Source organism: Myotis yumanensis, unplaced genomic scaffold (genome assembly GCF_028538775.1).
Source record: "Myotis yumanensis isolate MYYU_CA2020_CCGP unplaced genomic scaffold, mMyoYum1.0.hap1 SCAF_2, whole genome shotgun sequence".
Classification (NCBI taxonomy): domain Eukaryota; kingdom Metazoa; phylum Chordata; class Mammalia; order Chiroptera; family Vespertilionidae; genus Myotis; species Myotis yumanensis.
In genome coordinates, this window is record NW_027223753.1 from 24,911,291 (window position 1) to 24,932,218 (window position 20,928).

At 46.9% G+C, this 20,928-nt stretch overlaps 1 protein-coding gene across 1 annotated transcript; it reads right to left on the minus strand.

The window, feature by feature from the left end:
• Window positions 1-497: 497 nt before the first annotated feature.
• On the minus strand, window positions 498-20,815 carry SF3A3 (splicing factor 3a subunit 3). Its single transcript, XM_070404765.1, has 17 exons — window positions 20,645-20,815; window positions 20,335-20,382; window positions 19,057-19,109; window positions 18,846-18,951; window positions 17,231-17,303; window positions 16,756-16,847; window positions 15,542-15,624; window positions 11,366-11,504; window positions 10,454-10,522; window positions 9,677-9,744; window positions 9,403-9,510; window positions 8,350-8,419; window positions 6,101-6,265; window positions 5,897-6,007; window positions 4,369-4,459; window positions 2,182-2,237; window positions 498-801 (listed from the first exon to the last, which is right to left on the minus strand). Exons 1-17 carry the CDS (start codon window positions 20,738-20,740, stop codon window positions 724-726), a joined length of 1,506 nt encoding a protein of 501 aa, XP_070260866.1. The 5' UTR covers window positions 20,741-20,815; the 3' UTR covers window positions 498-723.
• Between the last annotated feature and the right edge of the window lie 113 nt (window positions 20,816-20,928).

Below are 20,928 nucleotides of genomic sequence, written 5' to 3' on the forward strand. Positions count from 1 at the left end.
GCAGTTTGCCAACCACGGGGCTAGCCACTCCTCAGTCAAGGTGAGATCTTGCAAAAGAAACAGGATCATAAAGACTCTCCTTGTGAACTAGCAAGCAGGAAAGTCACTGCTCGTCTGTTCCATCATGTGCTAGGCTGCTGAGGCTTGGGGAAGGGGCAGGGCCTACAGCCCATTCCAAACAGCATAACTCCTTTAGGCAAATAAAAACAGAAAACCTTAGTGCCAACAACTCTGTCCCCAGCAGAGCCCTGGCTCACTCTTCCCACCTTTCCCTAGCATGTGCATGAATGGCTGATGGGCAGGGCTTATCCTGGGGTGATGCTCATTTGAGGAAGTGGGGAAAGAGCTTAGGTCAGACATAGCTAGCGTAACATTTGTAACCTAACAGGTGCTCATTAAACCTTAGTTGCCACTGAAGTGTGTGAGAAAGTGGTAGGGATGTGTTAAGAGCTAAAGGATGAGTTAGTCCACAATCCAGGGCTTCAGAACAAGACACATTTAGAACAAGGGCTGGTTTTATTTTCTGACAATGTTTTTTATATAAAACAAAGATAAAACACATCTCAACCCTACAATCTGCTGCATGCCTTGTCTCTACAAGATGCATGCTAGACCGTAAGACTAAGTAGCAAAGAGTCTTTAGGGGCATGTGGTCGGGAGAAATAGAAAAAGCAGATCTCAGGGAAGCCTGGGCAAGCCCAAAGCTGAGATACACTCCTGACACTAGAGCAGTCCTTGTCTCTTCAGATCCTCATATGTCTTCTTATTCACAACATTCCCACTGGAGTCTTCATACTCTTCCTAAAAAAGAAGGGACACTGTTAGCTAGGCCTCCTGGGAGAAACGTCTGGAACCGATGTCTGGTTACCCACGCTCACCCTGGCCGGGTTCCACGGCATTCATCTAAGACAGCCCTTCTAACTGGGGTTTGGGAAGGGAGTCAAGCCCCACGGCCTGAAGGCATCCACTCCGTGTATAAACTAACTTCTCTCCTGGGATCTAGAGTGGTACCTCTCGTGACCCATCCTTGGCACACAGAGAAGTCGTTCATTCGAATCACTTCCTGTGTTTAAGATGAGGAACCCTGGTTGAGAAAGGCTGACCTAAGACAACAGTTCAAACAGTTCCCAAGAACCCTAGGTTTCTGCCCAAGAGGCCACTGCAGTCAGGAAGGGTGAAAGGGCGGCCACACAGGCTGCGCTTCCCCACTTCCAGAGCAGTCTGTGTTATTCTATCTTATATATAGGAATTCTACGTTACACTGTGGAAAGAGCGTTTGTTACTAAAAAAGCAAATATTGAAAACCGCAGGACATACACTGGGCACTCCTGCTTGCCACTTCAAAATTTCAGGAGATCCCCCACTTCCCTGTCATACAATCTTTCATGGGTTATTGAAGGAGATGCTGGTGGTGAAAAAAAATTTTCAGTGGGAGAATACAACTGATCTTAAGACACAGATTTGAAGTCTGGTGCATTAAAAAAAAAGTCTCATGTACTTAATATCACAAATAAATTAGGCTTACATGTCTAGAGCCAATTTATAGATATTGTCATATTATACTCTGTACTGCAGTGAATCAGGGACCATTTTTCTAAAAGAAGTATGAATAAAGGACACCCTTTTTCATCTATGTTGGGAGGTGTTTAAAAAGACTCTAATACTATGTGTCACATTCTTCTTTTAATTCTTTTTTTTTTTTTAATTGATTTCAGAGAGGAAGAGAGAGGGAAAGATAGAAAACATCAATGATGGGAGAGAATCATTGATTGGCTGCCTCTTACACGCCCCACACTGGGGATTGAGCCCGAATCACAGGCATGTGCCCTTGACCGAAATTGAACTCGGGACCTTTCAGTCCGCAGGTCGATGCTCTAGCCACTGAACCAAACTGGCTAGGGCTTACATATTTTTTAAATTGATTTTAGGAGAGAGGAAGGGAGAAGGAGAGAGAGAAATAGAAACATTGATGAGAGAGAAACACTGATTGGCTGCCTCCTGCACAGCCCCACCCGAACATGTGCCCTGACCAGGAATCGAAGCTGCCACTTCTTGGTACAAGAGTCGACACTCAACCACTGAACCACACCAGCTGGGCCTGGGGACCATTTTCCCCTCTACATGGTGATGCGGGGGGGCTCTATCATTTAATACTGTTCCTGTTGGTACATTAGCACCCACCTCAGTGTCAGGCTGCCATCGTTCTGATGCCTTCTGCAGTTTCAGCTTGGCCCACACTGCGGGGGAGAAAAGGGCAGACTGAGTATTCATTGGTTACACCGTGTTACAATCTCCCCCCAGTTCCCTCCCCCACATTAGGTTTCCCCTGGATGACTCTGCTCTTGAAGCTTTTGCTTGCCCCAAACTAGAATTTTGGTTCTGGACCACCTGTACACACCTCCATTGCAAATTTACTATCATCTTTGCTTTCTTGTAAAAGAAACATTGAATCAAATAAACCAAAGACCTCTTAGAATAACAGATACTCTCGAACAAAGAAGTAAATGTGGTACAACCTATGGGAATTATTGGCGAAAGTGACCTTACTGTCTTAAAGTTCATGATGAACAGTGATTTTCATCTGATGTGCTGCAAGAATGTTTAAAATATGTAACACCTGACTATTTAGTCAGGGGCACTGACCTCTTCTCCCTTAGACTGTAAAATAAAAAAAGGACAACAGCCAACACAACAATAGCTGTCTGGTGTGAATGAATCAAAATTATACCTATTTTTATTTTGTCAGATCAGCAAAAAAATACAATTGATTTTTGTTTTGCCATAGAATTAGTTTATGCATGCCATAAGATGAAAAGGTTGAAAATTGCTGTGACAAAAGAAAAAGGGAACACCAGATGTTATCGAATATGTTTACTTAAAGTCTGGTGAATATATTTCAAAGACTTTAGAGGGGAAAATAAAAGGTGAAGTATCATGTCAAAGAGTCTGACAGATAAGATGGTTCAACAAAACTGGAGACATCAAAAGAAGAATTCTGACGGTTCAGTAACAAATTATCCCAATGAAGACAAAAAGGGGGAAGGCACCTACAGATGCCATCACAGCTTCAGAGGGAGTGATCACATGTACACAACGGGACAGATACAAAACCAGAGAAAGATCGACTTAAATCTCTAAGAACGGTGTCAGGAAGGTGTACTCTCAAGACAAAGTGCTACATGGAACAGATAAGACAGGTCTGCTGCCAGAGAGGGAAAACGATAAAATATTAATAGATGAAGATGAGAAGGCACACTTATTAACTTCCCATATGCTTCCACATTTTCTATCACGTAGGACAATCTCTAAACTTGACAAGATTACAAGAAATATCCCATAGAGAAAGTTGAAGCCAAGATGGGTTAAAGATATTGTAACTGAGACAATACACGAGGAAGTGTTTAGCTCTGGCCTACCATATAGATGCTCAAGTGATCATCTTTTCCTTCCTAGCTAATGGCTTTAAGTTAGCTGAAGTCTTCAGGCCCTGATAATATGCCGGGCCCTGTCACAGTCTTTGTTTAACATTCAAGAATCCAACCCAGAGTGGTTCTAAAATACTGGAGATTGGAAATATTGTCATAATTATCTTAAAGGAAAAAATGGATGCAGGAAACTGCGGACCAGTTAAGAGGGATCTGAAAACAATTAGAAAAGAAGGGGATCGCCTCTGGGCATGGAGGATTTAAACAGCCCCGGAGATGGGAGAAAAGGTGAGCTGACTAGCAGCTGAGTAGAGTGACATGTACACTTGAGAATGAGTGCCTGAAATTTACCAAAGCTGAGTGATGAAATTCATTTCTTCTCGATCTAACCAGCTGAAAGTGAAAACACGACAGATGAGAGATAAACTACAAGAACACAGCCTGCAAGGAAGATGCCAGTGGCAGTAAAAGTTCCCACTGCCAGGCAAACAGGAAGCCAAATAGGTCCCTGGGTGCTGTAACACATTCCTTGACGTGTGTCCCTTCGCTCTTTCCCAAGAGGTGTTTTGCTGCTGTGTTTCTGTGTATCTGATCTGTCCCTCAGAAAATAAGCTTCCTGAAACCAGCACTATTTTTTCCTTCCTATCAGGGGTGCTTAACATATTTAAATCAATTCAGGAAAATATACATATGCCCATTCACTCAAAATCTTGCGTATAGCATTCAGAGACCTGGGTTAAAAGCCCTGTTTTATACTCAGCATAGGACTCTTCTCAAGAGAGAAAGAGTCAGTCCTGCTGACCCTCACACACGCAGCAGCGTATGACTGTTGGAGCTGTCACATATCCACCAGCTGCCCTTCGGCCTGGAAACACGAGGGGGTGGGCCAGTGACTGTAGAGTGGCCACTTGGTCTGGCTTAGGAAAGAACAAAGCTTACTTACACGAGACAGCATCTTCAATCTGGGTCACATTAGCGAAGTGGGCAGTGTTCGGGATGCCCAGACACCTCATGCCATGAGCATGGCGCCATTCCTGGAAGGAGAGAACAAAAGGACAATGTGAAGTGCAAACAGCTGAACACAGAGCACTCATTCCACTCACCTCCTCGGCCCTAACCTGACCCTTACAAAAGACTTCACCTAAAGGCTGCATTTTTTAGGTTCATGTTTGTAAACAGCTGGCTACCACTGACAAGAGGCAGATACGGCAAAGCAGCATTGCACTGTTTACCTCACTGGGCTGGTTTATGAAATCTAAATCCCAGATCCTATAGTCTTTCAGACAAAACCTTTGTCAAGACCACAGAAAAACATCACAACTCTAGTCACTTCACATGCAATCCCCACCATCAGTACGATTGAGGGTTCCTGGGAGCAGGTCAGTGCCACCTTTATAAGTAAAGGAGACTGTTTATCAGGCACAAGCAAGGATAGAAAGAGAGCAGGGAGAGAGGCTGACGCAATGACAGTTTTGGCTCAGGGATGCCAATTCCAATTCGTTGGAAGTGGTGTTGAGAAAGATTCAGAGACTACTCACGGGCTCAGCAGAAAAAACCCAGGACCAATTAGCAATATGTATGCCTGAAGGAGGGAGGGAGTTCACACAAATGTGCCTCCTTGGTCTCGCAAATCTTTTCCATTCTGTAAAATTTCCTTCCGAGTACTAAGATGTGAAGACTGAAACAAAACAAGGGTGAATCCACTTACTGGAGTACCACCCAGATAATGCCTTGTCTCAAGAATAGCTTGATAAATATCATCCCTTTAGTTTTTTGGTTCAAAAGGCAAAGGCCCATTTAAGACTCAAAGAAGGAGCCCTGACCGGTGTTTCTCACATCAACGTTTCTCTCTCTTTCTCTCCCTTCTTCTCTCTCTAAAATCAATAAAAACAAAACAAAACAAAAAAACCAAAAACACCAAAACATATCCTAGGGCAGTGGTTCTCAAGCTTCCTAATGCCACGACCCTTTAATACAGTTCCTCATGTTGTGGTGACCCCCAATTTCATTGTTACAAATTGAACATAATTAAAGCATAGTGATTAATCACAAAAACAATACGTAATTATATATGTGTTTTCCGATGGTCTTAGGCGACCCCTGTGAAAGGGTCATTCGACCCCCAAAGGGGTCGCGACCCACAGGTTGAGAACCGCTGTCTTAGGGTGAGGATTAAAAAAAAAAAAAAAGACTCAAAGGAGGCAGCCAGCCCCTTCCTTGGTCCTATTAGCAATGGGGTAGAGAAATGACTAAGGAGTCAGAGATTGACCGAAGACAGAATTCTCCACAAATTGTCTTGGGTGTCATACAGGGTAGCCCTGGCACCACAGGCTCAATGCCGCAGGCCGGACTTTGGACCCAATCCTCTGTGATTCTCTAAGCTGTGACCCTCTCAGGCCGATCCTGTCCTCTTCGCTAAGACTCAGGTTTTGTACTTCTGTTTCCAGGAGACACGACTCTGAATCCCTTACAGCAAAGTGCCGCTGGAAGGCCTTGGGGCCTCGGTAGGTGTAGTTTCCACAGATCTCACAGTTGTAGTTGATGTTTAGGCCGTGGAGTTTGTACAACCAGTAGGGGATGGGCTGAAAGAAACGGGAGAAGAAACAGTCTTAGGAGTGTCTGCGTCTGCTTCCAACATGGGGAATGGGGAGAAGGACGGTCGTGCTGGGACTTACTTTGCCGTCCCAGCCCAGGGGCAGGTTTTTGGGGTTGTAAATGATCTCGTTCTCTTCATCTTCACTTTCACTCTCACTGATCTGCTCTTCCTCTTCTTCTTCTCTCTCTTCTCCTGTCCTTGCCTGTTTGCGTTGGACATTTTCATGAGTGAGATGTCGCTGTTCCTAAGTCAGGTCCATAAATGAAAAGGGAAGTCAGAGAAAAGTAGTGAAAAACAAGAAGGCAAACTTCCTCTTTTCCCACAACCCTTGCTGACCCCTCGCTTCCTAGGACAAGGTTTTCTTTCTTGTAGAATAAAGGGAAACTCTGCCTGTGTGTCGCAGCTCCTACCAGCAGGCCTTCCCTGATCACAAAGGAAAAAGTCAAAGGTTCTGTGTCACTTGCCTAAATTACTCACCGGAGGCCACAGACTACCAAAGAACGACAGAAAACAAAGTCCCTCAACTCTTTCCTGAGCCAGTCCTTTCCCCCCCTTCCCTCTGGTAATGCCCTCACTAAGATGAGAAGCCTCTAACTTGCCCTGAGCCTCTCCTCATTCCAGTCCAGCATCCATTCTGTTCCCAGATTTATCGGCTTAAAATAACCAACGTAATGGTACACTCAGCACAAAGAACTTTTACTGGATTTCTACTGTTTAAAGGACAAAGTCCAAATTTCTAAAATAACTCACCAAATTTTTCATGCTTACCATTTCCTCTACCTGAAATATTTTTCCTCCTTCTACTTAGAAAACTCAATCTCAATATATTACAGCATATCTCATTTATCTGTCTCTCACAAAGTGGGTATTTCAACAAAGGCAGAAGGCTGTGTCATACTCACTACTGCACCCAAAGATTCAACACAATGTCTGAAAACCAACAGATTGTGAATAAATGGTGATACTGATAAAAATCATATCAGGACTTAAAGAGATCAACGACTGGAAACCAGTTTCTCTGGAATTCCAAAGAGAATGGCGCCACCTTCTGACAGAGAAAGCAAAATGCTCTCAAAGGAGGGAGGGTGTAGTGGATACACCTTATGTCAAGGATACAAATTAGCCTCCCAGTCATCCTCAGGGGACTGGCAACTTGAACGGCTGCCAACATAGCAACGCCCAAGTTCACTGTGGAAAACACAACTGTCCCCAGTGTCCAATGTCTGGCTAGCCTCCTTTTAGTGAAAGCAGCTGTAATAGAGGGAACCAACAGGTGACCCTAGATTTGAAGCTATTATGTGTGGTCCTCAAACAGCAGAATGAAAACATCCAAGGCAACTGACAAAGACACATAAACAAGCTATTTGAGCCAGAGCCAATCACTCAATGCACCATGTGAGCATCTGTAAAGGGAAAGGCTGAGAGCAGAAAGCAGACACTGGCAGACAGGCTGGTCTACTGCAGGGACACTGGCCATTTTCTCTGGATGAGTGCTGCCCTTCCTTCCACCTTCTATTCCTGAAAGAGAACGATTTTCCTCCGACTCCTCCCTCTTCTTTCTGAGATAAGCATCTTGTTCAGGTTAGGCCTGTGGTCGGCAAACTGCGGCTCTCGTGCCACATGTGGCTCTTTGGCCCCTTGAGTGTGGCTCTTCCTGAGCCTTAGGAGTACCCTAATTAAGTTAATAACAATGTACCTACCTATATAGTTTAAGTTTAAAAAATCTGGCTCTCAAAAGAAATTTCAATCGTTGTACTGTTGATGTTTGGCTCTGTTGACTAATGAGTTTGCCGACCACTGGGTTAGGCCTTTTTCCACTCCAACCAACCTCCAGCTCCTTCTTGAAAGAATATTCAAGGGACAGCTTACAGACAGACAGCTTTGTACCAGCTCCAATGAGTTTCTCACAATCGTGTAAACATGTAATGCCTCTTCATAGTCAGTTATACCTGAAAAGCTGCTGGGATTAGCCTTTCTCTTACTTGCCTTTTGAGTGTCTACTTCTTGGGTTACCCCCTAGGTATAATCTGGAGCTCAGGTGAAGAATCCGCACCACTCTGAACACTATACTGAGAGGGGAGTCTGTTCTCTCTGTCCAGCCTCATGGGAATTGGGCAGGCTTGGGAGTATTACCTAACAACAGACACCTAGGAACAGAGTAGGACCTCACCAAAGGGCCAAGTCCCCTAAGAGAACTCTATTTTCTGCTGAACTAGTTTAACACCTACTCCTGCTCCTTCAATCCTAGAAAAAAATCCTATCAGTTCATATTTCTCCTACTCCCATACCTTGTAGCATTTACAGCCCTCACCAGAGTCAGTTACTCACCCCAAGAATCTCCACGTATTCGTAGATCTGGGCTTCCAGGAAAGCAATGTCTTTGTTCCTCTCAGTATCTCTAACAACAAAAAACAAGCTGTATCACTCAAGGGTTCTTTTAACCCACGCCTTGTTCTCTGTACCTGAGAGCATTTATTTGACAGGTGCATTAAAATCATAAACACACAAGAAATACGCTGTGAAAGCAAATGCTCTGTTCAGCTCAGGACGCGCTGACAGAAGTCCTGAGGTTATTTCTGGAAATGCATGGAAACTTCCTTTGGCCTCATTCCAGAAAGTGGAGGACATACCCGGATGTTTAAATTTCCATCATTATAATCTACAAAGGAAATGCGGTACAGAAATCGAGCTCCAGAACAGGCAGATTTGGGCCCAAATCCTGACGCTGCTACTTAGTCACTTTTCTGAGTTATGAACTGTAAAAATAATTAGGATGACAAGTACTTTTCAGCGTTGTTGTGTGAATTAGAAAATAAAATAAAAAATACCCTGTATAAGCATGTGGCTCAAGAACAGGTTCAATTGTCATTAAGAAAAATAGACTTAGGCCTGGAGGTATGGCTCAGTGGCTGAGTATCGACCTATGAACCAGGCAAGAGGCCATGGTTCGATTCCCAGTCAGGGCACATGCCTGGGTTGCAGGCTTGATCCCCAGTAGGGGGCATGCTGAAAGCAGCTGATCAATGATTCTCTCTCATCATTGATGTTTCTATCTCTCTCTCCCTCTTCCTTCCTCTCTCTCAAGTCAATAAAAACATATCTTTTTAAAAAAAGAAAAATATACTTAGGAAAATATTTTTTGAACCTATCCATAGGCTATTAATGTACAAAAAAGGTACCTAGAGCAATTTCAACATGAGAGACTTCACCACTTGCCCACCTGAGTACAACCTGTGCCTGGTTTATAACAGTGACAGCACTTTCTGCTGTCAGCAGAGAAAAGGAGCAGAATGGACCTCTATGGATCAGTAAGGGTGGTAAGCAGGCTTCATGGAAATAACATCTTAAACTGTAAGCAGAGGTGCTACCCCAGCCACTCACCGCTTGGTGCCCTTTGACTTGGGGTTTTTGGCGAACAGGGAGGTGTCCAGCGCCTCCAGGGACTTCCCTTTGGTGCTGAATAGCCTCTGGGCTCGCTCCTCTAGGGTCCTAAGGAGACAGGAGAAAGGATTCCAGGATTACTTTATCATACAGACCTGCTTATTTCTGTAGTTGGGAGGGAGGGGGGTGAGAGGAAAAATGGTATCAGAGCCTTGCAGAAGTTCGTGCAAACACAGTAAATGGGACAGTTATGAAGGAAAAACCAGTCTCTTACCCGCCACACTTCAGGCCTAAAGCTAAGAGTGCAGATTTCAATCTGTCCAGACCCAGGGAGGCCAACTCCTACATAAAAAAGAGACAAGTTACAATTTTATTTAAATAGAGTTTGATAAACAACAAATGCTCACACTTAGGTCTTAGGAGGCTGGTGGTATGGCTATTCCCGAAGCTGTGGCAACACCATACATTCCACAGTCAATCTCCTAGCAGTAAGCTCACCCTCTCCAAAGGATGGACTCTGGTCAAGTTCACAAATAACCACACTGGCAGTGTTCCATTATCTCCAGTACAGCTGAACAGAGCCTGAATGATTATTTCAGTTTTCAAAATACCTAGTTGTAAGTTTTTTTTTTCCCCTTTCTCTTTTTCCATATTCTTTTAGATGCCTGGTCCCAGGAACTGGTCTTTTTCTTTTTTTTGTTAATCCTCACCTGAGGATATATTTTTCCGTTAATTTCTTTAGAGAGAGTGGAAGGGAGGAGGAGACACACACAGAGAGAAACATTGATGTGGGAGAGACATAACAATTGGTTGCCTCCTGCATGCGCCCCAACTGGGGCCAGGGATCGAGCCTGCAACTGAGGTATGTGCCCTTGACCAGAATTGAACCAGAGACCCTTCAGGCACATGCCTACGCTCTAACCACTGAGCACTGGCTAGTGTGGAACTGGTGTCTTACCATAGTAAGTCCATGGCATTAAAAACAGGAAATGGAGTGGTCCCTTGGAGAAGGGAACAGGCAAGACCAGTACACTGGCTAAGGAAAACATACCTCCCAGGAGGAGAAAGCAGAGAGGTCAAGATGGGCTCCAGCATGTGTCAGGGCACTGCTTGTCTCTTTCTGGCAAGAAGAACAACACAATATTTAAGATCGAGGTTTACAATGAAGGCAAGGGAGCCAGCTAAATTACCAGGTGCCGGTTAGCCCTGTTCTTATATATATACTATGTAATAAAACCATAATATGCAAATCGACCGAAGAGCTAAACAGCGGAATGACCATCCGGAGGACCATCCGGACAACCACCTGGGACCACGCTATGACACCCACTGGCGCCAGGCCAGCCAAGGCAGGTGCAATGCAATTGGTTGGGGGCCCAGCCATCGCCCCATGATCGCCCCGCAGAGGGAGGCCCATGCCACCAACCATGGGCTGTGGCGGGTGGGCGGGGCCTCTAGGAGGGAAGCACAGGTCCCAGGTGCCAGAGGGAGTTGGTGCTGGCAGCTGGGGGAAGAAAGGCCTACTTTTGCACGAATTTTGTGCATCAGGCCTCTAGTGTATGAATAAGAATCAAATCCTACAAGAGCAGAGCAATAACAAAAAAACAACAGACGGCACATTCTCTTCCTGAGAGTTCAGAAAAACTCAAGTTTATCCCCAGGATTTGTGAAAATACGTAGTAGAGATTTCTAGCACATAATTGATCTGTTCTTGGTCAGCAGGAATGGATAAATACAGCAGTAATGACATGGTTGATGAAAATCCTGAGCCTAGCCAATGGCAAGTGGACCCTGAGCAATCTCATTCCAAAGTACACAGAGAAAACCTAGCCCAGTGGGCAGAACTCCTCATGGTCACCACTGACCCTGAGGGGTCAGCCCTGAAGCAGAGGCTCAGAATTAAAGTACAACAGTTACTTCAATTCTCTGGCATGTCCTCCACCCACACCCCACTGAAGCTCACCGGCCATCCGGGAAAGGTACCATTCTCCCACTTCTTCTCAAAGTCATTTTGAATCTTCCCAAAAAGTTCATTCTGATCTTGGAGGGGCTTCACTCTATCTGTGTAATCCTGAAGGTACTCAAGCAGCATCTCCAAGTATCTACAGACGAACAGCAATACAGAAAAGCAAAGAGGGTTTCCATTTTTGATATATTGTTATACCCTGTAAAATATACTTATATTTTTTAAATACTCCTACGTTTAAAAATGAGCTTACAATGGACTTTTTTCCTATCATGTTATCTTGATTCTGACCTCTCCTATCTTCTTTTATTCTTATAACTTAACTAGAGGCCCGGTGCACAAAAATTTGTGCACTCGGGGGAGGGGGGGGGGTCCCCCAGCCCGGCCTGTGCCCTCTCACAGTCTGGGACCCCTCGGGAGATAATGACCTGCAGGCTTAGGCCTGCTCCCGGGTGGCGGAGGGCAGGCCCAATCCCTAAGTGCAGCCCCTGGTCAGGCTCAGAGCAGGGCTGATTGGGGAGTTGGGGCGCCGCCCCGTCATGCACAGAGCAGGGTGGATCGGGAGGTTGCAATGCCACCCTCAGTCACTTTCAGGGTAGACTGATTGGGGGGTTGGAGCACTGCCCCCTGTTACACTCAAGGCAGGGTCGATGGGGAGGTTGCGGCGCCACCCCGTCACGCACAGAGCAGGGCCGATCAGGGGGTTGGGGCGCTGCCCCCTGTCACTCACAGAGCAGGGCCAATCAGGGGGTTGGGGCGCTGCCCCCTGTCACTCACAGAGCAGGGCCAATCAGGGGGTTGGGGTGCTGCTCCCTGTCACTCACAGAGCAGGGCCGATCAGGGGGGTTGGGGCTCCGTACCCTGTCACTAACAGAGCAGGGTCCATCAGGAGGGTTGGGGCGCCTTTCCCTGTCACTCACAGAGCAGGGCCAATCAGGGGGTTGGGGTGCTGCTCCCTGTCACTCACAGAGCAGGGCCGATCAGGGGGGTTGGGGCTCCGTACCCTGTCACTAACAGAGCAGGGTCCATCAGGGGGGTTGGGGCGCCTTTCCCTGTCACTCACAGAGCAGGGCCCATCAGGGGGTTGAGGAGCTCCCCCCTGTCACTCACAGAGTAGGGCTGATAGGGGAGCTGGGGCACCACCTCCTGTCACACACAGAGCAGGGCAGATCAGGGGGTTGGGGCGCTGTACCCTGTCACACTCAGGGCAGGGCCCGTGGAGGGGGGTTGGGGCGCCACCCTCTATCACCAACAGAGCAGGGCCGATCAGGGGGTTGGGGCACCGCCACTGTCACACTCAGGGCAGAGCCGATGGGGAGGTTATGGCTCTACCCTGTCACACACAGAGCAGGGCCCGTGGGAGCAGGGGGTTGGAGCACCGCACCCTGTCACACACAGAGCAGGGCCGATCAGGGGGTTGGTGCGCTGCACCCTGTCAAACACAGAGCCGCAGGGCAATCAGGGGATTGGGGAGCTCCCCCCTATCAGGCACAGAGCAGGGCTGATCAGGGGGTTGGGGCGCCTTTCCCTGTCACGAACAGAGCAGGGCAGATAGGGAGGTTGTGGCCCCGCCCCCTGTAACACACAGAGCCGCAGGGCGATCAGGGGGTTTGGGCGCAGCCCCCTGTCATGCTGATCCCGGTGCCGGGAGCCTCGCTGCTCCGCTGATCCCAGTGCTGGGAGGCATATTACCCTTTTACTATATAGGATAGAGGCCTGGTGCATGGGTAGGGGCCGGCTGGTTTGCCCTGAAGGGTGTCCTGGATCAGGGTGGGGGTCCCCACTGGGGTGCCTGGCCAGGCTGGCTGAGGGGCTGAGGGCTGTTTTCCCGCTAGCAGTTGACTAAAAGCTCCCAACTGCTCCTTTTCTTTTTTTTTTATTTTTTTTATTCTGGGCCAGCTTTAGCTCTGAGGCCTCGCTGCTGAAAACATGGATACAATGTTGCAGTCCGGGGCTGACTGAAAGCCGGTTTTGTTTAGCTTCTTATTTGCAACATAGTAATAGTTGCTTAGAGTTGCAGTTGAGAGGACGGCAAGTGAGGCGGGGAACGTTGGAGTCTGCAGTCCCTGGAGGAAGCAAGCCTCCCTGCTCACTTCAGTGCATGGCTGCCGGCCGCCATCTTGGCTGACAGTTAATCTGCATAAGGATACGCTGATTAGCCAATGGGAAGGGTAGCGGTCGTACGCCAATTACCATGTTTCTCTTTTATTAGTGTAGACTAGAGGCCTGGTGCACAAAAATTTGTGCACTCGGGGGGGGAAGGAGAGGTCCCTCAGCCCGGCCTGTGCCCTCTCGCAGTCTGGGACCCCTCAGGAGATAACGACCTGCTGGCTTAGGCCTGCTCCCGGGTGGCAGAGGGCAGGCCCAATCCCTAGGTGCAGCCCCTGGTCAGGCTCAGAGCAGGGCTGATTGGGGGGTTGGGGCACAGCCCCCTATCACACTCAAGGCAGGGTCAATGGGGAGGTTGCGGCGCCACCCCCTGTGATGCACAGAGCAGGGCCAATCAGGGGGTTGGGGCGCTGCCGCCTGTCACTCACAGAGCAGGGCCAATCAGGGGGTTGGGGCGCTGCCCCCTGTCACACACAGAGCAGGGCCCATCAGGGGGTTGGGGAGCTCCTCCCTGTCACTCACAGAGTAGGGCCGATAGGGGAGTTGGGGCACTGCCCCCTGTCACACACAGAGCTGGGCGGATGAGGGGGTTGGGGCGCTGCACCCTGTCACACTCAGGGCAGGGCCAATGGGGAGGTTATGGCTCTACCCTGTCAAACACAGAGCAAGGCCCGTGGAGGGGGGTTGGGGCGCCACCCTCTATCACCCACAGAGCAAGGCCGATCAGGGGGTTGGGGCGCCGCCACTGTCACACTCGAGGCAGGGCTGATGGAGAGGTTATGGCTCTACCCTGTCACACACAGAGCAGGGCCCATAGGTGCGGCAGGGGGGAGGGGGGATTGGGGCGCCGCACCCTGTCACACACAGAGCAGGGCCGATCAGGGGATTGGGGAGCTCCCCCCTATCAGGCACAGAGCAGGGCCCGTGGGGGGGGGGGGGGGCGTTGGGGTGCCGCACCCTGTCACGAACAGAGCAGGGCGGATAGGGAGGTTGTGGCCCCGCCCCCTGTCACACACAGAGCCTCAGGGCGATCGGGGGTTTGGGCGCTGCCCCCTGTCACGCTGATCCCGGTGCCGGGAGCCTCGCTGCTCCACTGATCCCGGTGCCGGGAGGCATATTACCCTTTTACTATATAGAATAGAGGCCTGGTGAATGGGTAGGGGTCGGCTGGTTTGCCCTGAAGGGTGTCCTGGATCAGGGTGGGGGTCCCCACTGGGGTGCCTGGCCAGGCTGGCTGAGGGGCTGAGGGCTGTTTTCCAGGTGGCGAGTGACTAAAGCTCCCAACCACTCCTTGTTTTCTTTTTTTTTATTCTGGGCCAGCTTTAGCTCTGAGGCCTGGCTGCTGAAAACATCGATACAATGTTGCTTTAGCCCGGCTGAATGAAAGCCGGTTTCTGGTGTTTTGTTTATCTTCTTATTTGCAACATAGTACATAGTTTCTTAGAGTTGTAGCTCAGAGGCTGGCTAGTGAGGCGGGGAACGTTGGAATTCGCAGCAAGCAAACCTCATGTTCGCTTCCAGCTGCCTGGCTGCCGGCCGCCATCTTGGCTGACAGTTAATTTGCATATACTCACTGATTAGCCAATGGGAAGGGTAGCGGTCGTACGCCAATTACCATGTTTCTCTTTTATTAGTGTAGATTCCAAACACTAAAGTCTAAACTCACACATAAAAGATTTCAAGTAAAAAAATTTTTTTAATTTAATTTACTTCAGGTAAAAATAAAATGTTATCACTAACCAGAGGTATAACACAAGCAAAAGTAAACATCTATACATCAGACCCAAGCACTTCACTTCAGTCACAATCTGAGAAAGTTTAATTTTTCCCAGTAAACTCCAAAGACAGAGGCAAAATCAAGAACAGTGTGGGTATAAGACTGCAGATATGCTCATGACACATTGTTCCAGAACCAGAATATTACAAAGGCTTAAAAACCACGTCCTTCAAAATCCCTATCCTTTAATAAACCTGAGTCATTCATGAAGGCCTTTCAGGAGACAATTCTTCACATCAAATAATCTAACCAAATCCAGTAAAGGCCTAGAAGCTAGTAATGCTTACCTCTTGTACTCTGCATTCTTCCTTTCTTTAGGAATGTCAAATAACTGGTCAAAGATAGACAGGTATGTGATATAATCCAGCTTCTGGAAAAGAGAGGTGACCAGAGCTTCTGTTAGTTTTTCCCACCAAGTTAAAGTATAACCTCCAATAAATGAAATTAAAATAACAAGGCCTGGCTCATTTTAGTCTTTTTCTGTTCTATCACTGAATTCCTACACTAACTGGGGAGAACAGCAGACACAATTAATGCTGCAAATTAAAGATTAAGTTAATAAACAGCAAACTAAAAGAAATACTTGTTGAACACGTACATGCCAGGCACTTGGTTAAATACTAATACCCACTATATCCTAAAATAAGGTCCTGGAAGGTGCCATTTATTCACTCATTCAATCACTTATTGAGCATCTTGGACCAAGTTCATGGATACATATGAGAACAAGACAGACATGAAGCCTGTCCTCACGGAGCTTAAAGTTTAGCCACGGGACTTTGGGGACATTTCCTCACAACTCCAAGAGGAACTTACACACTTCCTCGAGGCCTTTCTGAGACTGTCACCTTAAATCGCATCCCTTGTGCTAAGTTATTTTTGTAATGTCTTTTTAAAAAGACATTGTATAGCCCTTTGCTGGTGAGATTGTTTTGTATCATCCATGCACCATGTATTATATGTGCCTAACACAGTAATGTGAGATTTCTAAAAATTTTTATTTTTACAAATCAAAATATGCTTGTATTAATAAAATACTATGCTTATTGTATCCACTGGAGAAACCTGACATTTTGCATACTGCTTCTTTTCTTTATCCTCACTGGAGGATATTTTTTTCCATTGATTTTTAGAGAGAGTGAAAGGGAGGGAGAGAAAGAGAGAAACATCAATGTGAGAGAGACGCATCGATTGGTTGCCTCCCACACATGCCCCAACCGGGGCCAGGGATCCAACCTGCAACCGAGGTACATGCCCTAGACCGGAAATTGAACCCGAGACCCTTTGGTCTGTGGACCAACGCTTTAACCACTGAGCCAAAAAGGCCAGGATTTTGAATAATGTTTGTCTAAGAAAAAACCCCCCACATTACCTCTTTAATATTTCTCTAACAGTTATAAAACACAAGGAAGACACCAATTGCTGTACGTCTAGGAGCCCAGCCCAGCGTCCTGACTCCCCCCTGAGAATCAGAACCACTTTCTCCTCTCCTGGGTCTTACCTCAGAGGCCTTCAGGTTAATGTATTTGAGGTAACAGTCATGGAGATCCAGATAACGCCCGTATCCCTCTTCATCCGTGAACTCCACCAAATCTGAAGGAATCAGAGATACCAATGATTCAAACACTAAAAGACCATTTTCTTGGACTTGGCTTTTCAAATGGACTGCTAGCTCCTTGTTCCATGAAGCAGCCCTTCACCCAAAGGTCCTCCCTAGGCTCACAGAGTAAACAGGCCTCTGCTTTCCAGGTCTACTTCCAGTGAGTCAGAGCTAGGCTAGCACAAAATTGGATGTTTTGTCCAAGGCCAATTTAGTAGGTCAAGTTAGCCCAGAGAAACCAGCATAGAGAAAGCCAGTAAGAGAACCTGGCTACAAATTTCTCCAGGGCCCTATTTTCTAGGGCTCCGAGGGCAAACAGCTCTGTCATGAACGTGTACTTCTGCTGGTGCTGGACAGGAAATTAAATCCTACTTACTTTGTGCTTCTTCACTTGGATTCTCTCGAGCCTTCAGGAGCTCCTCAAATTCCACTGACATGGGCACGCAGATCTGATGGAAACAAAGAGAAGTGCTCAGATGGATTCTTCAACATAAAAGTTGCAGTATCACAAAGATGGGCTGTACAGAATGTGGGACTTCTGACATTTTATTTGGTCTTGATTTTCCATTAAGAGCCTACTGCTGTTTTCCATTTACATTTTCTTTTCCTTTTTTGTATTGTTTGACTAAATATTGCTAAAGTAACACGTGCTCACAAAAACTCAAATAATACAAAAACACAAAATGAAAAATCCAAGTCTCCCTTTAATAATTCTACAAATAAATAGCTACTGTTAACAGACCAGTTTTAATGCCAGCCATTAATGCTGCACATTAGAATCATCTAAAAGAGTGTTAAAAAAAAAATCCTGATGCATTGAAACCAATTAAATCAAAAAGTACCGATACCTGTATGCAGGAATCAGTACTTTTAAAAAAATATACTTTTACTGATCTCAGAGAGGAAGAGAGAGGGAGAGATAGAAATATCAATGACGAGAGAGAATAGAATCATTGATTGGCTGCCTCCTGCACACCCAACACTGGGCATTGAGCCCACAATCCAGCATGTGCCCTGACTGAGAACTGAACCTATGCTCAATCACTAAGCGATGCTGGCCGGGAGGTATCGATACTTTATAAAGATTCCCAGGTGATTCAAACGTGCAGAAAAATTTGGAAACCACTGCTTGGTATCAAATACATAAGGTGGGATAAAAGTAGGTTTATAGTTGTGAGCATATGATTACTTATTATTGTATTATTTTCCATATGAAAAACTACACTACTTTTGCCCCACCCTGTGTTTGTACAAGCACATACATACTAGCCAGTGCAAGGTTATTTTATTTTTCACATAAAACTTATTTTTTCCTACTTAGTATATCTTGAGCATCTTCCCAATCATTTACATAACCATTTATTCATCGCCTTTCTACCAGGGCTGGAATATGGTTGACACACCAGAATGGTACTCATGTCTTCTCTTTTGGTAAACAAGACTTTACACTCTACCCTCTAAGGGAGGTGGGGAGACATATGTAGGGGTGTAAGAGTGCCTTCATCCAGCCTTTGTGTTAATTAGATCCTAGGTAGCAGATTTCAAGACAGTTAAGAGCACAAGCAATTTATTGGGGGGGGGAGGGAGTGAGGGAGTAATACCCATGAAAGATTAAAATGGGAAGAGGAGGACCGAGCAGGAAAAGCCTAGACCATGATACAGTTAGGATGAAATCTTCAGCAACCCAATGGGGAACTCTGGAACAAAGATTACTCGTAAAAAGAATCTCATATTGGGCAGAAAGCCAGGCTGTATTATCCCCACTGTGTTTAGTCACTGGCTGGGGACTGCCCCAAGAACAGAATGGATTTGGCTTAAAGCTGAGGGGGATCCTAAAATAACTGGATTTGTAGGATATTCTCTACACACCCTGCAGCTAAACAGCAGGTTCTTTTTAAGGAACATCTAAGTGGCACATCTCCATTTTCCTTACAACTTTTCTAGAGTAGGCTCCTAGGCAGGTTTGGAGAAAATACTTTTTAAGGCCGTACCTCATTTGGGTGCTTCCGGTGGAATTCTTTTATTTGCTTGAGTCTATTATAGAATTCAGCAAATTCATTGGGTCCTGAAATGGCATTAAGCTCCTCCTTGCGTAACCTGCAATTTCAGAAAAAATCCAGAGAACATATAGCATAGAATCAGTCCTTTAACCATGGCTCCTATGGAGCACTAACTCCTGGACTGGCTGTGACGGTCACTTACCCATCCTTATCGTCATACAAATCCCTCAGGTTCCCACTGACTTCCATATACCTCTGAAAGACAAACACAAACCCATCAGGATGAAGCACTCTGGATAAGTATAGAGCTAAGCAACCAAGAAAGGCTCTCTAGTCAAAGTCCAGGGAAACCTTGAGATACGGTATTCTGGTGCCTGTGCTTTCTCGTACTTTTAATAAATAGCACTGATTCCTGGTTAGTTTTAAAAGCAGGTTAATTTAAGGGGTAGCAGAGAGTTTCTATTATTTACATGCAACTGATGCTTAACTTTCCCTAAGAGAGTCATAACAGAGAGCCACATGCTAAACAGCAGTTCCCACCTAAGACCCTCAAAGACAAAAGGGTGAACCAAGATGATCGTCACTTCTTCAAGAAGCTTGACTGAGGAGTACACAGGCTAAAACATCACACAGCTTCCTGTAGATTCAAACTCAGGATGGAACAGGTACATAGTCCCTTCTCTGAAACTTTTGGAACCAGATCTGTTTCAGAAATTGGAATTTTTAGGTTCCGAAAGGTACCATATATTATGCAATATCCCTGGTGGAATCTGGAACAAATATTAATAGTTCTGCAGTAAAACTTATGCATTATTTACCACGTGGGATAAAGGCCATAATAAAGACCATATTTACTACATGGGATAAAATTCATGTCACGTGTTGCCACCAAATATTTACCAAAGCAAACAAACAAAAAGCGTTTGCAGAGTATTTTGGATTTGGGAATTTAGATACGGGACTAGAGACTTGTAACATCAATTACCTCCTAAAAATTCAGAAACTCTGATTAGGTCTTTTATTCCTTTCTGAACAGATTTCAAACGTATGCAAGAGAGCATAGTAAAATAAACCTCCATGTACCTATCACTCAGCTTTAACGAGCATCAACATTTTGCTTCGTTTTCTAAAAGTAATAAATTGAACTATTTTCTAGGCAAATGCAGGCAATGTAGCAAAAATACTTCCAAGTGGTGCGTTCTCTTTCGGAGAGACGAGAGTCCCTTCTGTGCCTGAGCCATCGACTACTCAGAACTATTCTTTGCACATCCATGGGCTACAGGATATAAGAAGGGGTGTCTTTCCGAGCCATGAAGAATGAATGAGCTCCCCATTCGGAGAAGCGAGGGAGGGCAGCTCAGCACCCTCAAGCTTAGCAGCCGCGTGGACATCTCCAGGCCCCCACCGCGCACCCCGCCTTCTCTCCCTCCCTCCCCCAGCTCATTCAAACCCGAACGGAAGCGGACAGCGGCGCACTCACGTCTTGCATGGCCCGTGTGCGGTGGTCGGAATTGATCTGGTCCCGGAGCTGAAGAAAGACACAGGCGCCGTTAGTCGGGGTCCTGGAGCAGGAAAGGCCGCCCGAGGGCGGAGCTTACCCGCTTAGGTCTGAGCGGCTAACCCAGCGGCCCCGGGGGCGCGGGGCCCGGGATGAAGTTACCCAGGCGGGACCTCGGAGGGAGCCCCCGGGGAGGCGGGAGCGGGCGAGTCTGAGGGTCACGGAAAGCTCTCAGAGGGTACCCCGAGGACGCGGCCCAGCGCAGAGGGAGTCCCTGCCCAGGCCCACTCACCGTGGACTTCTTAGTGAGCATCTCTTTGGCCATGACGTCCATGAGCCGTTCCTTCTCCTCATGATAGCGCCGCTGCTGCTCCAAAATTGTCTCCATCCTTTCTCCGCCGCCGAAACTCCACTCAGACCACCGACAGGGCCGGAAACAACCGCTGCCGCCTGGCGCGCCTGCGTCCCCACGCTGCGCGTCCCGCTGCACCAGAGTTCCGCGCTGCCGGAAGTGCCTCGGGGACTGGAGGGAAAGTGAACACCACAAGGAGACCGAGATGGCAGCAGTGCCCCCTG